General features: G+C 46.8%; 1 protein-coding gene across 2 annotated transcripts in view; it reads right to left on the bottom strand.

The window, feature by feature from the left end:
* syn3 (synapsin III) overlaps positions 1-19,655 on the bottom strand; it is a 479,656-nt gene that overhangs the window by 244,470 nt on the left and 215,531 nt on the right. For both annotated transcript variants that reach the window (XM_086009013.1, XM_086009015.1), the window contains one exon: positions 8,310-8,367. In XM_086009013.1, coding sequence (XP_085865139.1) covers positions 8,310-8,367 — 58 coding nt within the window. The remainder of the gene's footprint in view (positions 1-8,309; positions 8,368-19,655) is intronic.

Below are 19,655 nucleotides of genomic sequence, written 5' to 3'. Positions count from 1 at the left end.
CGTTTATTCCAACTCTTTGCTTTCTGTCTGCCAACCAGTTCTCTATCCAAGTCAATACCTTGCCCCCAATCCCATGTGCCTTAACTTTACACACTAATCTCTTATGCGGGACTTTATCGAAGGCCTTCTGAAAGTCCAGATACACCACATCCACTGGTTCTCCCTTATCTATTTTATCAGTTACATCCTCAAAAAATTCCAGTAGATTAATCAAGCACGATTTACCTTTTGTGAATCCATGTTGACTTTGTCCGATCCTGTCACTGTTTTCCAAGTGCTCTGCTATTACATCTTTTATAATGGACTCTAGCATTTTCCCCACTACCGATGTCAGGCTTACCGGTCTGTAATTCCCCGTTTTCTCTACCACCTTTTTTGAATAGTGGGGTTACATTAGCTACCCTCCAATCCATGGGTACTGTTCCAGATTCCATCGAATGTTGGAAGATGATCAGCAATGCATCTACTATTTCTAGGGCCACTTCCTTAAGTACCCTAGGATGTAGATTATCAGGCCCTGGGGATTTATCGGCCTTCAGTCCCATCAATTTCCCTAACACCATTTCCCTACAAATACTGATTTCTTTCAGTTCCACCCTTTCATCAGACCCTATGTTCCCCGGCATCTCTGGGAGGTTATTTATGTCCTCCTTTGTGAAGACAGAACCAAAGTATGTATTTAATTGGTCTGCCATTTCTTTGTTCCCCATTATAAATTCCCCTGATTCTGACTGCAAGGGACCTATGCTTGACTTCACCAATCTTTTTCTCTTCACATATCTAAAAAAGCTTTTACAGTCAGTTTTTATGTTCCCTGCAAGCTTACTCTCATATTCTATTTTCCCCTTCTTAATTATTCCCTTTGTCCTCCTTTGTTGAATCCTAAACTGCTCCCAATCCTCAGGATTATTGCTTTTTCTGGCCAATTTATATGTCCTCTCCTTGGATCTTATGCTATCCCTAATTTCCCTTGTTAGCCACGGTTGAGTCACCTTTTTTGTTTTATTTTTATGCCAAACTGGGATGAACAAATTCTGTAGTTCATCCATGCGGTCTTTGAATGTTTGCCATTGCCTATCCACCGTCAACCCTTTGAGTGACATTCCCCAATCAATCCTACCCAACTCGCACCTCAGACCATCGTAGTTTCCTTTATTTAAATTTAGGACCCTAGTCTCTGAGTCTCTGTAATCTCCACCAGCCCCACAACCCTCCGAGAAATCTGCGCTCCTCTAATTCTGACCTCTTGATCATTCCCAATTTTTAATCGCTCAACCACTGGTGGCCATGCCTTCAGCTGCCAAGGCCCTAAGCTCTGGAATTCCCTCCCTAAACCACTCTGCCTCTCTACCTCTCTTTCCTCCTTTAAGATGCCCCTTAAAACCTAGCTCTTTGACTAAGCTTTTGGTCATCTGCCCTAATAGCTCGTTATGTGGCTAGGTGTCAAATTTTGTTTTATAATGCTCCTGTGAAGTGCCTTGGGATGTGTTACTATGTTAAAGGTGCTATATGAATACAAGTTGATGTTGATTTCTGTCTTGAATATACTCAGCGACTGAACATCCACAGCCCTATAGCATAGAGAATTCCAAAGATTCAAAACCCTTTGAGTGAAGAAGTTTCTCCTTATCTCAGTCCTAAATGGCTGACCCCTTATTCTGAGGCTGTGACCCCTGTTTCTAGACTCCCCAGCCAGGGGAAACATCCTCCTACCATCTACTCTGTCAAGCCCCTTAATAATTTTATACATTTCAATCAGATCACCTTACATTCTTCTAAACTCTAGGGAATATAGGCCTAGTCTACTCAATCTCTCCTCATAGGACAATCCCACCATCCCAGGAATCAGTCTAGTAAATATTTGTTGCACTCCCTCTAAGGCAAGTATATCCTTCCTTAGGTAAGGAGGCCAAAACTGACCACAGTACTCCAGGTGTGGTCTCACCAAAGCCCTATATAATTGCAGTAAGACATCTTGGGGTTAAAAAGGGGGCGCTACCTTCGCCGGGGTGCTAATTTTAGTGCCCCGAAAAAGTTAGCGCCCCCGCGGTCGATTTTACCAGGTAGCGCCCTGAGAGGGAGGAGGGGCGCTACTGGAAGCGCCCCGCATCCCTCTTGGGGCGCTGCGAGCCAATATCACAGTGCTACGTGCCGCAGCGCCATGCTTTCCTCCCCTTATTAAAGAGGAGGGGCTTGGCGTAGCGCATCCCGGCACCCAGCTGGGCCACCAGGGATCGGGAGTGCTGGTAAACGAGCCCGGCACTCAAGAGAAGTGCCAGGCTCACAGAGAGCAGCCAGCACCCCGCGGGTGTGCTTCACGGGGGCCAGGGACGGCAACGGGGCAGGTGCTGGCAGGCAGCCAGCAACAAAACTGTCCGCAGCCACTTCATGTAAAATCCTAGGATGTAGGACATCAGGTCCAAGGGATTTGTCAGCTATTAGTCCCATTAATTTCTCTAGTACTATTTCTTTACTAATATTAATTTCTTTAAGATCCTCATTCTCACTAGACCCTTGGTTCCCTACTATTTCCAGAATGTTTTTTGTGCCTTCTTCCGTGAAGACAGATAAAAAGTATTTGTTTAATGTCGCTGCCATTTCCTTATGCCCCATTATAATTTCTCCTGTCTCTGCCTGTAAGGGACCCACGTTTACTTTTGCTAATCTCTTTCTTTTTACATATCTATAGAAGATTTTACAACCTGTTGTTATGTCTCTTGCTAGTTTACTCTCATATTCTATTTTCTCTCTCTTTATCAATTTCTTGATCATCCTTTGCTGAATTCTAAAATCCTCCCAATCCTCAGGCTTACTACTCTTTTTGGCAACATTATAAGCCACTTCCTTTAATCTAATACTATCCTTAACTTCTCTTGTTAGCTATGGTTGGACCACTTCTCCTGTGGCGATTCTATTCCTTACGGGAATGTATATTCATTGCGAATTATGAATTATTTCTTTAAATGTTTGCCATTGCTAATCTGCTGTCTTATCTTTTATTCTAGTTTCCCAATCTACCTTATCCAAATCACCCCTCATACCTACGTAGTTTGCTTTGTTCAAATTTAAGACCCTAATTTCAGACTTAACTAAATCACTCTCAAACTCAATATAAAATTCTATCATATTATAATCACTCTTCCCCAGAGGATCCTTTGCTATGAGGTTATTAATTAACCCTTTCTCGTTGCACAATACTAGATCTAAAGTAACCTGTTCCCTAGATAGTTCCTCCACATACTGATGTAGAAAACTATCTTGAATGCATTCCATGAACTCGTCCTCTGCACTATTACTGCAAATTTGGTTTGCCCAGTCTATGTGAAGATTAAAGTCCCCATGATTACTGTATTACCCTTGTTACATGCACCTCTAATTTCCTGATTTATACTGTGCCCAACACTACTACTACTGTTAGGTGGCCTATAAACTACTCCCACTAGTGTTTTCTGGCCCTTGTTGTTTCTTAGCTCCACCCAAAGTGATTCTACATCTTGATTTTCTGAGCTAAGATCCTTTCTCTCTATTGTCTTTATCCCATTGTTTATTGTCAGGGCTACCCACCCCACCCCACCCCCCGCTTTTCCATTTTGCCTATCTCTTCTAAAAGTCAAGTATCCTGGAATATTTAGTTCCCAACCTTGGTCACTCTGCAATCACATCTCCTTAATGGCTATTAGATCAATCCTATTTATTTCTAGCTGCACTAACAATTCATCTATTTTGTTGGGAATGCTTTGGTATTCAGGTATAGTGCTTTTAGGTTTAACTTTATTCTATTTTTCCCTGATGTCACCTTAGTCACTAATGTCCTATTACCTTTGTTAAGCTCTCTGTCCCTTCCTGACCCACTCTGCTTACTTTTACCCAAATTGCTACTCTGCTCTATAGCCTTGACATTTCTCTTATTGCTTTTGAATTTACCCTTTCCTAACCCTCACAACACCAACCCCACCCCACCCTGTCTTCAATAGTTTAAAGCCTTATCTACCACCCTAGTTATTCGATTTATCAGGACACTGGTCCCAGCCTGGTTTAAGTACAGCCCGTCCCAACGGAACAGCTTCCTCTTTCCCCAGTACTGGTGCCAGTGCCCCATGAATCGAAACCCCTGCCTCCCACACCACTTTCAGCCACGCATTTAACCTTCTAATCTGTTTGCCTTCGTGCCAATTTGTGCGTGGCTCAGTTAACAATCCAGAGATTAATACCTGTGAGGTTCTGCATTTTAATTTTGACCCTAGCTCCTCAAACTCTTTCAGCAGAACCTCATTCCTTGTTCTTCCTATGTCATTGTTCCTACGTGGATCATGACAACTGGATCCTCCCCGTCCCACTCCAAGTTCTTCTCCAGCAGTGAGAAGATATCCTTAACCCTGGCACCGGGCAGGCAATACACACTTCGGAACTCCTGGACACTGAGGTAGAATGCATTGAACAAAGATCAACAAAACCTGGTGTTTCCAGTTATAATCTGAGTCTACAAGCTTACGGAATCTCTTAAGTATACTTCTTATAAACACATTGAGTTCCAGTTCAGTTACTGGAAGCTATTCGTGTCAAGACTATAACCTTGCAGTTCAGCTAGCATCAAGACTACGGAAGGCCTAAACTTAAAATAATTGTCTACTAACATTATCTAAAGACAACAACCTATCACTGAACTTCTATCTGTGCTTGGAGGGGGTTAGGGTGCAGTAGGTGATCACATTTTCCTTTCACTTCACTACTCCCACATGATGAAATGGGGATCTACTCTGTCTGATGGCTCTTGATATATTGAAACGTTTTGAGGCAAACAATTAATGTGGAAAGAGCTATGCTGTAACAAGATAAACTAAGAAGCAAGGAAAGATTCTGATGAAAGGTCATCGACCTGAAACATTAACTCTGTTTCTCTCTTCACAGATGCTGCCTGACCTGCTGAGTATTTCCAGCATTTTCTGTTTTTATTTCAGATTTCCAGCATCTGCAGTATTTTCTTTGTGTAAGAAGCAAGGAAATTGGGTCTTGTTAAAGATTTCTTGATAAGTAAGAATTTGTTTCCCACAGATACATGCACAGCTGAAGCCTGAAAAAAAGACAGTAAGTGCTTTGTCAAGAAATACTCAGCCTGGATCAGGATTCTATTAACCACAGATAAAAATAGCTTTGTGCCATGACCCATTTAGTACATCCAGCTACCCAATTTAACTGAGCCAAGAGAAGGAACTTCACAAAAATATTTACTTAAAATTGTGCAGCGTGAATATATGCTACTCTCTGTGGTCAGTGACAGCGAGTCCACTGAGCAGAAAACGCTGGTTAACTACAACATTTATATGTTCTGTTCAGCATTTAAGCCTCAGTATTTCAAATAGGACAAAGGATAGGGTGCAGGCACTGGAGAGGGGGCAGAGAAGATTTACAAGGATGATACCAGAAATGCGAGGGTATACCTATCAGGAAAGGATGGACAGGCTGGGTCTCTTTTCTCTTGAAGGTGACCTAATAGAGGCCTTTAAAATTATGAAAGGTTTTAATAGAGTAAACACAGAGAGACTGCTTCCACTTGTGGGGAAGAGCATAACTAGAGGCCATCAATATAAGATAGTCACCAAAAAATCAAATAGGGAATTCAGAAGAAACTTCTTTACACAGAGAGTGGTGAGAATGTGGAACTCGCTACCACAGGGAGTGGTTGAAGCAAATAGTATAGATGCATTTAAGGAGAGGTTAGATAAGCATATGAAGGAGAAGGGAATAGAGAGTAATGCTGATAGATTTGGATGAGGAAAGATGGGAGGAGGCTCGAGTGGAGCATAAACGCTGGCATGGACTTTTTGGGCCGAATGGCCTGTTTCTGTGCTGTATATCCTAATGTAATCCTATGATCCTGGCGGATCTCCGGATCAGGCACTGAAAAATGGTACAGAACCCAATTCTGCTAGGATTCCGCACCGTGTTTTCCATCCAGCCATTTTCTGCAGGGAGGGGTCAAGAAAAGATCTTCAACCAGTCCACTTCCCACCACAGAGGGGTTGGGTCAGTGGGACCACCTTTGGAATTCCCCTCTTTACACCCTCAGTGTAACTCACGCCTCAGTGTAACTCACGCCAGCTGAGGCCTACAAAAGGGCCTACAAACTATTACTGGGGAAAGATAATCGATCCTGGAAGAGATCCTGAATCTCCACTGCGAACAGAAAAACTGCAGAGGATACAGTTCTTCAGGGCCTCTTCTCTGCTGTCGGAGCGGCATGGAACCACTCAGATATTCTAACCGTAGTTTGGCATAGTCACCTCTGATGTTCCCTTGCAGGTGCAAATCACCCGCCCAGCCATGCAAATAACTCTATCCCTAAGATTTGGGATGGAGTCTCTGGTCTAGGGCTGAAGTTTACCTGGCAGTCCCAGGGAGTGCTGAGAACAGGGGTGGACTGGATGGAGATGGCCCCACTCCTGTAAGCATTTGCAAGTGGCAGGTGGGAAAGAAGTGGCCAGTGGCTGTCACTGCGGGGGCAGAGGGAGGGTAACTCAGGTCACAGTATCAAGGTGGTGGTAGGCCTCAACACCCAATTGTGCCCCTTTTCCACCCAATAGCATCAGCTGTGGCTCAGTTGGTAGCACCTTTGTCTCTGAGTCAGAAGGTTGTGGGTTCAAGTCACACTCCAGGGACTTTAGCACATAAAGCTAGGTTGACACTCCTGTGCAGTACTGAGGGTGTGCTGCACTGTCGGAGATGCCGTCTTTTGGATGAGACATTAAACCGATGCCCCATCTGCTCTCTCAGGTGGATGTAATAGATCCCGTGGCACTATTTTTCAAAGAAGAGCAGGGGAGTTATCCCCGGTGTCCTGGCCAATATTTATTCCTCAGCCAACATCACCAGAACAAATTATCTGGTCATTATCACATTGCAGTTTGTGGGACCTTACTGTGCGCAAATTGGCTGCCGCATTTCTTACATTACAACAGTGACTCCACTTCAAAAGTACTTCATTGGTTGTAAAGCTCTTTGAGACGTCCGGTGGTCGTGAAAGGTGCTATATAAATGCAAGTCTTTCTTTTCTTTTTTAATCGTGCCTTTAAATATAACAAAAACTTCCCAAATGGCTTCACAGAGGTGAAAATCAACACTAAGCAGTAATAGATAGAATTAGATGAGGTGGCCAAAGTTATGGTCAGAAAGGTATGTTTTGAGGAGAGTTTTGAAGGCAGAGAGAGGTAACAAGGCAGAGGGGTTTAGAGAGAATGTTTCACAGTGTGAACCACGAGAGTTGATTAGCTCTGTCACTGCAGGTGGAGCAGATGAGGGGATGCAAGGGAGACCAGAGTTGGAAGAGTGGCAAGTACCTGCTAACATGTAGGCCCAAAGGAGGCTACACAGGCAGAGAGAGGTGAGGCTGTGTAGAAATTTGTGAATAAGGACATGGATTTTGAACTCAAAATATTGGGAATGTGGAGGGGGGGTGGGGAGGATGAGGAGTAAGTGCAAATTACCAAGGACAGGGATGATAGGGAACCTTTCACCTTGATGATCACAGAAGCTCATCTAAGAAGGCAGTCTCAAAGCCCTCCTTTAATGCTTGTAAACTGCTGGTTAGAGATATCCCAGGAGCAGATATATTATTCAGAATCTCAGCTTCAGCAATAGAATTAGGAATACAGCCCATTATTCATGATGAAGTAGATCACCATTATCAGTAAAGAATGAATACCACACAAAATGCCTCACCCTAAACAGCCTCTGACCAGCAGGTTTGAAGCACAACGCATGGAAACAAAGGCAGGCCGAGAGACAGCAGTAAGTGTATCGCTATCACCCTTTATTACATTTGAGCTTCAGGTGAATACATCTCTCCTTTAAAAAATCCAAAATGTAGTATTTATCATCGCAACTCATGCATACTGTGGAGGAAAAAATCTTGTAAATGGTTACCTTTTCCATAACCTACCTTGAGCCCAGTGATCAGCTTCACGGGCAGTCAGTTTTAAAATGATTTGGTAAATTTTAGTTTAGCAATGACAAATTTGATCATTTAGTCACGGTTATGAATCATAGGAAAATGGAATTATGACACCATGGGCTGGATTTTTTTCTTTGCCGTTTCCTGGGTCAGGTGCAATTATCCATCACATCGGATTACCGGCGCCAACCTGGAGTGGTTCACTGAACAGATTGTAATTTGTGATAGGTTTGATATTTTTATCAATATGTTGAGTTTTGAGCCATTTACATCTTTTTTGCACCAAGGACACTTTTGAGATGTGGGCTAAATGCAAAATGTTTAATTACATTGATTGATAAGCATTGTTGTGTGCACAGACCTGCTCTAAACGGATCTCATATTCTTCCAGAACCTTCTTACCGCGGAAGTACTTGGACCTGAAAAGAAAAATGAAAAGGAAGTCACGCACAAATATCATTATCTGACATGTGGCAACTCTCAACAAACCTCTTGCAGACTGTAACTATCTTTACTTAAGCTACATGTTCCCTTCCGAAAAATACTGGTCCACATATTCCATGGGGGCAAAGTGCAGCAACTTTCCTTGTGGCCCTGTCCCAAAGCTCATCTTTATACAGCCAGCAGTAGAAAATCCAGTCTGTAATTCAACAACAACCTGTCTGTAATGTCCCAATGTACATCACAGGAGTGTAATATGACCAAAAATATTTTGAAGGAAGGAAATGGAGGATGCACAAGAGGCCAGAGTTGAAGGAATACAGTTCTTGTAAAGTTGTAGGGCTGGAGAAGGTTACAGAGATGGGGAGGGATGATCCCATAGAGGGATTTGAACATGAGGATAAAATATTTAAAATTGAGGCATTGCGGGACCGGGAGCCAATATAGATCAGTGAGCACAGGGGTGATGGGTGAACAGGACTTGGTGCAAGTTAGGATATGGGCAGCAGAGTTTTGGATGAGCTTAAGCTTATGGAGGCTGACCAGGAGAGCATTGGAATAGTCAAGACTAGAGGTAACAAAGGCATGGATGAGGGTTTCAGCAGCAGATAAAGCTGAGATGGGGCAGAGGCACCCAGGTATCCATGATACTACATATAAACCTTCTAAAACCCTTAAATAGATTCCCGCCTGTAAGTCACTCCAGGTATAAACACACAGAGAAATCTCTATGAGGTAGTGTACCTGAACTTCCCGTAGTGCTGCACATGATAACTCGGAGGATATAATTTCTCTCTTCCTTGTTTCTGCTATCCTTGTGTTACTCTCCCTTTCTCTTCTTATACTGCTTCACCCTTTATCTTTTCTTTCCGGTGGGTGGCCTAACATTTTTTGTTCCCCTTCCCTGTTTTTCACTTTACCCCTCTCCATTCCCAATCTTTCCCTCCCCATATCACTCTTCTCATCTCTTCTTCATCTCCCCTCACCTTTTCCCTGTTCCATCCCCTTCCCTTCCCTCATATCCCTACCTTTCACCTTGACGTGCACGTTCTCCTTCCCTCACCCTGATCCCTCACCATTCTCACTTTTCTTCTTACCCTCTCCTTCTTCATCCCTCCTCCTCATCTCACTTATCAAAAATGCAGAAATATACCTGCTTACATATCTGATATTCATTTAACCAAGGAAAACAGTATTTTCTATGGAATCAATCAAAAAACAATTATAAAGCCAGTTGTGAGATGCCCCCAATTCTGTCAGACCCATGCCTTCCTCTGCCCCGATGCAGACACATTTCAGGAATCCTCCGATGCACGTAGCATAAAGAGTAAAACAAACAAGTTAGAAACACAAGCTTAGCTTAAAGGGTATGATGTAGTAGCCATTACAGAGACCTGGTACAGGCTGGGCATGATTGGGAGATCAATATTCCAGATGATAAGATATTTAGAAAACACAGGGAAATTGGGAAAGAAGGAGGAGTAGCAATATTGAGAAAATACATGACTACAACAATCAAAAGAAAGGATTTATGTAAGGATGTTCAGGCAGTGAAAACACTATGGCCTAGAAATTCAGTATAGCCACGTTTGGGGCGCTACAGCCGGGCGGCCGCTAAAGTTTGCGCCCGGCGCAACTTCGCGCCACCTTCGCCGATATTCAGTGGCATCGCCCCAAGAGGTTGCTGCTGCGCTAAAGCAGGTGATGCACGACTATCATTAGGCGCTAAGCCGGCGATCCGGGGCGCTAACACCGAGGACGGGCGCAGCGCAGGTGCGGCGAGTTGCTCAATGAAGGCAGACACGCTGGCGCCGGTCAGCTCTTAAAGGGGAAGGGTCGACTTGTTTGGCTGCCATGCCCTGCACACTGCAGCCCTGAAGCAAGGCCTGACCATTGCTGGTTCATCAGTTCTACGCCCTCAACCATGGGGAAGCCCGCTATTCTTCCAAAGCCGATTGCACGCTCTTGCTGCTTGTCCAGGGTCATGGGGAAGGAGATGTACTGACGTCTCCTTCTGAAAAGGGCATTGTTCACCTGGAGGATGCAGCAATGTACCGCGAACTGGGAGATGTTGGCAATGTCCCCAGTAGCGGATTGGAAGGAGCCAGTGGCATCGAAGTTGAGAGCCACCGTCACCTTCACTGCCACTGACAGAGACGTCCTGCTCCTCAGCTGTGGCTGCAGATCTCTGCGAAGCAGGTGGCAGATCTCAGTGACCACCTCCCTTCTGAATCGCATCCTCCGAACACACTGCTCCTCAGACATGTTCAGATATGAGAACTGCTGGCAGTATACCCTGGGTGGGTAAGGCCTCCTGTGCCGACGCCTGTTGGCCAATCTCCGTCTGGCCATGACTGGCACTCTCTCACGGCGTCTCTGATCCCTTTGAATGCAATGCAGAAAGCCAACGTTTCCACCCATTGCAGCCCCCATTATATGTGGCGACTCAAGGCTATGGCACTGAAAGTGAAATCCAAGTGCAAAGCTCTGGCCTGAAGCCACAAGTACCTGTGCAAGCGCTGAGTCAAAGCAGAAAGCTCTCTGCCTTTGTCTCTCTCCAAATATCCGTCTCTCACACAGAGGGATTGGCACAAAATGGCTGCCACTTATACTGCAGGAGGAGTCCCCTTTAAATAGCGCCCCCCGCGCCCCGCAGTGACTGGGAACCATTCCCCTCTACCAGTCGCTGGGGGCGCCAGGCGCAAAGAAGGGCGGCGCCACTGAATTTCCGGTTCGGGGCGCACAAAGGGCGTTGCACGATGAAATGACGTCAGGATCTGCGCGCGCAGCTGAGCGCATGCAAAGGCTTTGCGCTGCCGCTAAATCTTTACTGAAGTTGGGGAGAGGCGCAGATCACGCTGCGCCCGGCTGCTAGCCGCCTAGCGCCCCACATCTCCTCCTCCTAAGGCGCTAGCGGCTGGCGCAAACAACTGAATTTCTAGGCCTATGGGTAGAACTAAGAAGCAGTAAAGCTTCTGGTGGGAGTTGTCTACAGATCTCCTGATAGTAATGACATGGTGGGGGGCATGTATAAATAGAGAGATCAGGGAAGGCTGGTGGGGTAATCTAGAACAAGGGGGCACAATCTAAAAACTAGAGCTAAGCCATTTAGGAGTGAAATCAGGAAGCACTTTTTCACACACAGGGTAGCAGAAATCTGGAACTCTCTCCCCCAAAAGACTGTGGATGCTGGGTCAATAGAAATTGTGAAGACTGATGACTTTCTTTTCATTTTTCTTTTCAGGTCCAAGACTGATATCCACAAATATTTGTCAGATAAGGGTGTCAAGGGATATGGATCAAAGGTGGGCAAATAGAGTTGAGGCACAAATCGGCCATGATCTGATTGAACGGTGGAACAGGCTAGAGGGGCTGAATTGCCTACTCCTCTTCCTAATTTCTACGAGTCAAACTCCACATTTCACCCCCAGTTCTGCCAAATTACAAGTTCTGCTCTCCATGCTGTTAAACACCTGACCTCCAATCTGGCACACCTTGCATACTATGTGTATCGGGGTTTTTAAGAGGGTAAGAAATAAAAGTTAGATATATAAAGGAATATACAAATCAAGGCCATTCATTTACAGATTACACAAAATAACAGACAGTCACAATCCAGTCACTAAAATATCAGTGGTATGTCTATTGAGTGCAGACATCACATTCAGATGTCACACTTGCTACAGATGCAAAACAATCTTAAAATGTTGGCTATTTTTGTTCCATCCTGAAACTAATAAGTATATTCCAATCTGCAAAGTTCCCTAATCAAGCAACAATTGAACTCCAAATGACCTGAGGCTCTGTGTACTTAATAAATAGACTCTGTCATTAATGGCTGAGGGCAGATTAAACACAACTCCACCTCAGCACAACAATACATGGTGTGTTACCTGGTATCATGCTCCTGTGGCGGAGCCACTGAGGGACTCCGATCAATTGTATATAATTCCCTTTAATAATATGTTAGCTGCAGCCTGAGTCTGTATCTTTGTTTTCACTGTTTACATGTACAGAGCGCGATCACTTTAATAGCACGAGTAAACGCGATGACGCCACACCATTCATCAAGTGATCCCCCACCGGCGGGAAAAACATGATGACGTCATGACGTCAGCCACGGGACCGCCGAAGCAGTCCTCGTGGAGCCTCCGAACTGACTAGACCTATATTCGATGTTCTCCTGTAGTTATCCGTTAAACTCTGTTACTTTTCATTAAACCTCGTTTATTTGATCACCTGAGTGGACCTCAGTCTTTTGGATAGGAACTAAACATTCCTACATTGGTGACCCCGACTTTTGCGAATGGTTTTCGCAGAAGTTACTGAACATGGAATCGAACGCCGTTGCTTTGAAGCTACCACAGTTCTGGGAGCAACAGCCAGCCGCGTGGTTCATCCAGGCTGAAGCCCAGTTCGCAATCAGGAACATCACTGCGGATCAGGCCCGTTACTATCACGTGGTCTCCGCCCTCGACAGCACCACAGCCTCGCGGATCGTCAGCCTGCTTGGTAATCCACCAGAAGATCGCAAGTATGAAACGATAAAGGCACGGTTGTTACAGGCCTTCGGGCTCACGAAGTCGGAGCGCGCCCGCCGGCTGCTCAATATGCCCGGCCTCGGGGACTCCAAGCCGTCCGAGCTCATGAGCCAAATGCTCACGCTCCTGGGCTCCGAACCAGAATGCTTCCTCTTCAGGGAGCTATTCGTCAGCCAGCTATCGGAGCAAGTTCAGGCTGCCCTAGCCAGGTCAGAAGTCACAGACTGTGCAGAGCTGGCTGCCGATGCGGACAAGATCTTCGTGGTGACACAGCAGTACTGCGCTGGCACGAGGCGCCCATCCCCCACAGACACTGCTCCAGCCCCTCAACCTGCGGGGTTGTGCTTCTACCACGCCCGTTTTGGCGTGAAAGCAAGATGCTGCCGCCCTCCCTGCAGCTTTTCGCTCAAAAAAAAACAGCAGCCACCCTGTCGAAAGAGGACCGGTTATAACGAGCGCCCCGCAGCTGCGATGGCAATCGGTAATTCGGGAAAACTCCTCTTCATCAACGACTCCCTATCTGGTCGACGTTTCCTCTGCAACACCGGGGTGCAGTGTAGCATCCTACCCGCGTCAAATCTTGATCTACAAGCTGGGGGGCATGGCCCCGCCCTCCAGGCGGCTAATGACGGGGCCATTCGGACCTTCGGAGGTCGGCGGGTCCAGGTGTGCTTCGGCAGCCAGCGGTTTTACTGGGATTTCATCACGGCCAAAGTCTCTCAAGCCATCCTCGGGGCGGATTTTTTGTGCGCCAACGGCCTCCTGGTGGATGTACGGCACCGCCGGTTGATCAATGCGGCCACTTTTCACTCCATCCCGTGTCACTGCAGTAACACCGTGGCGCGCACTGTCTCCTGCGCGTTCCCACCTCCGGATGACTTCACTCGCCTCCTCGGAGATTTCCCAGACCTGATCAGACCCACTTTCTCTTCCACGGCCACGAAACATGGTGTCGAACATCACATCACTACTACTGGCTCGGGCCCGGCGCCTCGAACCTGGCAAGCTCGCGGCTGCGAAAGCGGAGTTCGACACGATGGAGCGGCTAGGGATTATTCGCCGGTTGAATATTCCCTGGTCTTCGCCTCTCCACATTGTTCCGAAACCTGGCGGCGAATGGCGGCCTTGCGGTGACTACCGACGCCTGAATGACGCCACTACTCCTGATCGGTACCCGATCCCTCATATTCAGGATTTCTCTGCCCATTTGGCGGGAAATACAATTTTTTCAAAAGTTGACCTTGTCCGTGACTACCACCAGGTCCCCGTACACCCGCAAGACGTCCCGAAAACTGCAGTCATCACCCCATTTGGCCTGTTTGAATTTCTGCGGATGCCGTTTCGATTGAAGAATGCTGCACAGGCTTTCCAGCGCTTGATGGACTCCATGCTTCGGGACCTCAAGTTTCTATTCATCTACCTCGACGACATCCTCATCGCCAGCCCTAATAAAGAAGAGCACATCTGCCATTTACGCACCCTCTTTAGACGCCTCAGTCAACACGGCTTGATCATCAACCCGGCCAAGTGCCAGTTCGGCCTGCAGCAGATTGATTTCTTAGGCCATCGCATCACATCGGACGGCGCAATTCCCCTGCAAACGAAGGTGGAGGCAGTTACTTCGTTCCCGCGCCCACAGACCGTCAAGGCCCTGCAGGAGTTCCTCGGGATGGTAAATTTTTATCACTGGTTCGTCCCTAATGCAGCTCTGCTCATGCAGCCCCTGTACGAGGCCCTCAAGGGCAAGTCCGGCAAGGATCCGATTAGCTGGACAGTCGACACGGACTGGGCATTCGTCGACACAAAAGGCGCTTTAGCCAACGCAACCATGCTGGCACACACGCTGCCAGGTGCCACCATCGCCCTTACCACCGACGCGTCAGACTACGCCATCAGCGCAGTGCAGGAACAGTGGGTGCATGGGACGTGGCAACCATTGGCGTTTTTCAGCCGTCAACTACGGCGAAACGAATGGAAGTACAGCACGTTCGACCGGGAGTTGCTGGCCCTTTTTCTGGCCTCCGCCATTTCCGGTTCTTGCTAGAGGGTCGTCCATTCACGGCTTTTGTGGGCCATAAGCCACTAACGTTTGCTATGGCCAAGACCGCCGAACCGTGGTCAGCTCGGCAACAACGTCAGTTGACGTTTATCTCAGAATTCACCGACATTCAGCATGTGTCCGGTAAAGACAACCTGGTGGCGGATTGCCTCTCCCGCGCGACCGTTCATGCAGTCCAGCTCGGCATCGACTATGCCCTCATGGCTGCAGATCAAGCCTCGGATCCGGAAGTCCAATCTTACAGAACCAACCCCTCCAGCCTCCAAGCGGCCGACGTCAAATTCCATGCCGCGGGCACTACGCTACTCTGCAATGTCTCCGTAGGAGATCCTCGCCCTATCGTCCCAGTCGCCTGGCGCCGAAAAGTTTTTGACGCCATACACGGGTTGTCACACTCTGGCATGAAGGCCTCGCAACGGCTGATATCGTCCAAATTCGTGTGGCGGGGCATGCACATGGATGTTCGCGACTGGGCCAACACCTGCGTGGTCTGCCAAAAGGCCAAGGTGCAGTGTCATGTCAAGGCTCCATTGGCCACTTTCGCTGTTCCGGAACGTAGGTTTGATCATGTGCATCTGGACCTGGTGGGGCCACTTCCGCCTTCGCACGGGTTTACTCATCTTCTTACAATGGTGGACCGCACCACTCGATGGCCGGAGGTGGTTCCTTTGTCATCCACCACTTCCGCAGACGTCGCCAGGGCATACATCTCCTCTTGGGTCGCCCGTTTCGGGGTACCGGCGGACATCTCGTCTGATCGTGGGCCGCAGTTTTCTTCGGAGCTCTGGAACGCTGTGGCTCAGGGGCTCGGCATCAAGCTACATCGCACCACTGCCTACCATCCACAGGCGAACGGCCTGTGCGAACGATTCCACAGGTCGCTCAAGGCCGCACTGTGAGCCAGCCTTCAAGGCGCGGGCTGGGTGGACAGGCTTCCATGGGTCCTTTTGGGTCTTCGTACGGCGCCTAAAGAAGATCTTCAATCATCCACGGCGGAGCTCGTATATGGCCAGCCGTTACGCGTACCAGGGGATTTCCTTCCGACTCCAACAGAGCCATGGTCCGCATCCCAGCAGCTCATCAGACACCAGGAGGCAGCCAGAAGTTTCGCTCCAGTGCCTATGTCGCATCACGGCTTGCAGAGCTCCCACGTCCCAGCTGAGCTGAAGAACGCCGACTATGTGTTTATCCGCCACGACGCTCATCGGGACCCGCTCAAACCCCCTTACACTGGTCCTTTCTGTGTGATAGAGCCGGGAGACAAATCTTTTTCGGTCGATGTCGGAGGTAAACCGGACCACATTTCGGTTGACCGGTTGAAGCCGGCTTACTTGGACCTTGACCGCCCAGTCGAGATCGCACAACCGCCAAAACATGGCCGACTGCCCACAGTCGCCGTGCCAGATCAAATGCAACCGCCTGCCAGCTCGCCCGCAGTCCATCAGCTTCCACTTCAAGGCTACAGAAGTCGATCTGACAGGCTTGTCAGGCCTCCTCGCCGTTTTACTTTTGCTATTAAAGACAATTCTGGGGGAGGCGCATGTGGCGGAGCCACTAAGGGACTCCGATCAATTGTATATAATTCCCTTTAACAATATGTTAGCTACAGCCTGAGTCTGTATCTTTGTTTTCACTGTTTACATGTACAGAGCGCGATCACTTTAATAGCGCGGGTAAACGCGATGGCGTCACGACGTTCGTCACGTGATCCCCCACCGGCGGGAAAAACATGATGACGTCATGACGTCAGCCACGGGACCGCCCAAGCAGTCCTCGTGGAGCCTCCGAACTGACTAGACCTATATTCGATGTTCTCCTGTAGTTATCCGTTAAACTCTGTTAGTTTTCATTAAACCTCGTTTATTTGATCGCCTGAGTGGACCTCAGTCTTTTGGATAGGAACTAGACATTCCTACACTCCCATAATTCTACAACATATCACCTAACTTACTATGAGCAATGTCACAGGAGATCTGCTACTTCTATAGATAAAAAATCTGAGCTTCTCAATTAGACTTGAGCTTGTAGTATACTCCTAAGTAGACACTGATTCTTTTCTATGCGCAACTAGATTCTGGCCTGTAATTCACTCCCCAATAACCATTCAAATTTTATACAAAAACAATCTTAACTCCTCAATTACAATTCCAGCCTGTAACTCACCTCCCAGGGATCAGTTATTATTCTATACTGGTGGGCCTCCCATGGTTTTGCAAATGATAAGTTGGATGTAACTGCTTTTTTCTGTCTTACTGCTGCTGTTTTTCTCCGTCTCTCCTTTTCTGCCTTTGTTTACCTTTCTTTTCCCTTCTGTTTTTCTCTCTCAAACTCTTCTTTTTGCTTCTCTCTGTCTTTTTCTGCTTTCCTTTCCATTGTGAGGTGGTGAATGGCGTGGTGTGACATGGTGCGGAAAAGAGCTGCTGACAACTGCAGGCTAAATTTTATATTGAGAGATTTGAGGAAAAGGTGTTCTTCACCCCTCAACAGCTCCTTTCCCAAACCCCTCAACAGCTCCTTTCCCAATCCCCTTATTCCCAACGCGTTCCCTACTCCTTCCCCTCCTTCCTAAAACCCTTCATTCCCATATGAAAACAAAGTACAAGAAAAGATCTTTTAATGCAGGAAAATGTCCCAAGCAATGTTCCCTGTAATTTTTTTGGGTCCGCGGACCCTTTAACTGGCTGCGCAGCCCATTCAATTTTTTGCGCATGCGGGTTTATTTCCTTTGTAAAGCCAGTGAACGGCCTGAGTGGGACCTCCAGACCACTGTGTGGCCGCGCAACTTAACAGGAACATTGGTCCCAGGTTGCTTCACAGAATCATAATCAGACAAAAAAAGATAGCTGGTCCATCAAACCTGTCCCACATTGTTATAGTACAACTTATGGACGCCATGACTCTAAAGGCACTCCTTTGAATCTTTTCCAGGGTCTCAATATCACCGACCATGTAAGTGGACCAAAACTGGACACAGTATTGCAGATGAGGTCTAACCGAGGACTGAGACAAGGACAGTATGGTATTTTTTGTTTTGTACTTATTTGTCTTGGCCATATATCCTAACACACCATTTGCCTCTGTCTCTAGCTACGGACACCTGTGAGACAGAGAGGGCAATTTTCACCTTCACCACCTGTGTGGTAATCTGGCAAAGTGGATCATCTGCCCATTGTAGAACGTGTCCGATTTTCATCCCATTGATTTCTATGGCATGCAATCAACTCCACCAGATCACCACCCAGGTAGTGAACGTTAAAATTATCCTCAGAATGTTTACACTATCTAACCATCAATTCGCAGGTGGATACTTAAAAGCTTTCTGTCTGCTTGAAAATTCAACTTTCTAAAAAATGAACTCAAATTAGGATGAGAAAAGACATTGGGCTGGATTTTAATACTGGAGGCATGTAGGAGGCAGGACTACAACTTTCGGGGTTGTAGTCCCGCCTCCATCGAGTTGTGGCCAACCCACACCATTTTCACTTGATTGACCTTGTTGAGCCCGCCCAGCGGGCTCAGCAGGCCAATTAAGGGCCACTCGGCAACAGGTGATGTCACAGATTGACATTTCATCTGTCAAGAGATTTTGACAGATGAAATATCAGCGTTTGACAGCTCTTTGACTGTAAAGGTAAGAAAAGGTAAGTAAAACTTCTTTAAACACCTTACACACAGCAAACACACTTACCTCTGCACTCATGCACCCATCACTCATCTGAACAACGGACATCTAGAACCCTCCAAGCCCTTCAGCCCGACGGTCCGCCTCGCTAACTTGGCGTGGTTTGGAGCCGTTGGGAATCCCACACTTCAGGGATAAAAATAGGGATTAGGCTAAAAACTGCCTGTTAACTACCTGTTAACAGGCAGTTAATTGGCACTAATCCCCTTCCCGCCTCGGGGAGGCGGCTCCCAGTGCGGGTCGGGTACCCGCCTCCTTTGAAACTGGCATGGAGGCGGGTTGGGGGCGGGATGGGTCCATGCCCCCGATGTCAAGATTTTAACCCCCCACACGCCTCCAATCCCGCCTCTACGGCCCAATGAAAATCCTGCCCATTCTGTCTGTCTTAATATGCTTTCTGAAATTTAGAGAATAAAACAGAAGCTACAAGTGTGTAATCAATAGTCATTTTATCTCACTCTCTCACACACATGTTTTAAAAACCACAATATGAAGCTTTGCAATTTTCCCTCTAGCTTTTCTTCAAATAACTTTGAAAAACAAAGATCAGAAACTGCTAGAATCCAAAGAAAAATATTCAGCACTTCACCTGAATAAAGTTTTTGAAATTTGTCATCTAGCATTTCTTGAAATAATTTTGTAAAGCAACTGAGCACAAGTTGTTAGAAGCTAAAGAAAAATAGTTCAACAGTTCAGCTGACAAAATGGGACTGATTCATCCTGGCAAATAGGGCATACACAGCACAATCTGCATTCTGTTCACAGAATGACAGCTTTGGGCAAAAATATCACATCCATATACAAGCTTTTGGGAGAAGCTGAGACCCTTAGGCAAAATCTTTAATCAACTTATTAAAAGGCATAAAAGGCAGTTCAATGGATAATCGTGTTTGTGAAATATATACATTTTTGACTTTTTAGATTTGTTTAAAATCATATTTATGAACATTAGAAATTTAGCTTACTGAGAAATAATTTCAGATT

Source organism: Somniosus microcephalus, chromosome 16 (genome assembly GCF_052327205.1).
Source record: "Somniosus microcephalus isolate GS21.2 chromosome 16, FLI_Smic_1.0, whole genome shotgun sequence".
In the NCBI taxonomy this organism is placed as follows: domain Eukaryota; kingdom Metazoa; phylum Chordata; class Chondrichthyes; order Squaliformes; family Somniosidae; genus Somniosus; species Somniosus microcephalus.
The sequence above is the reverse complement of the archived record's forward strand: the minus strand, read 5'-3'. Positions and strand labels throughout refer to the sequence as shown.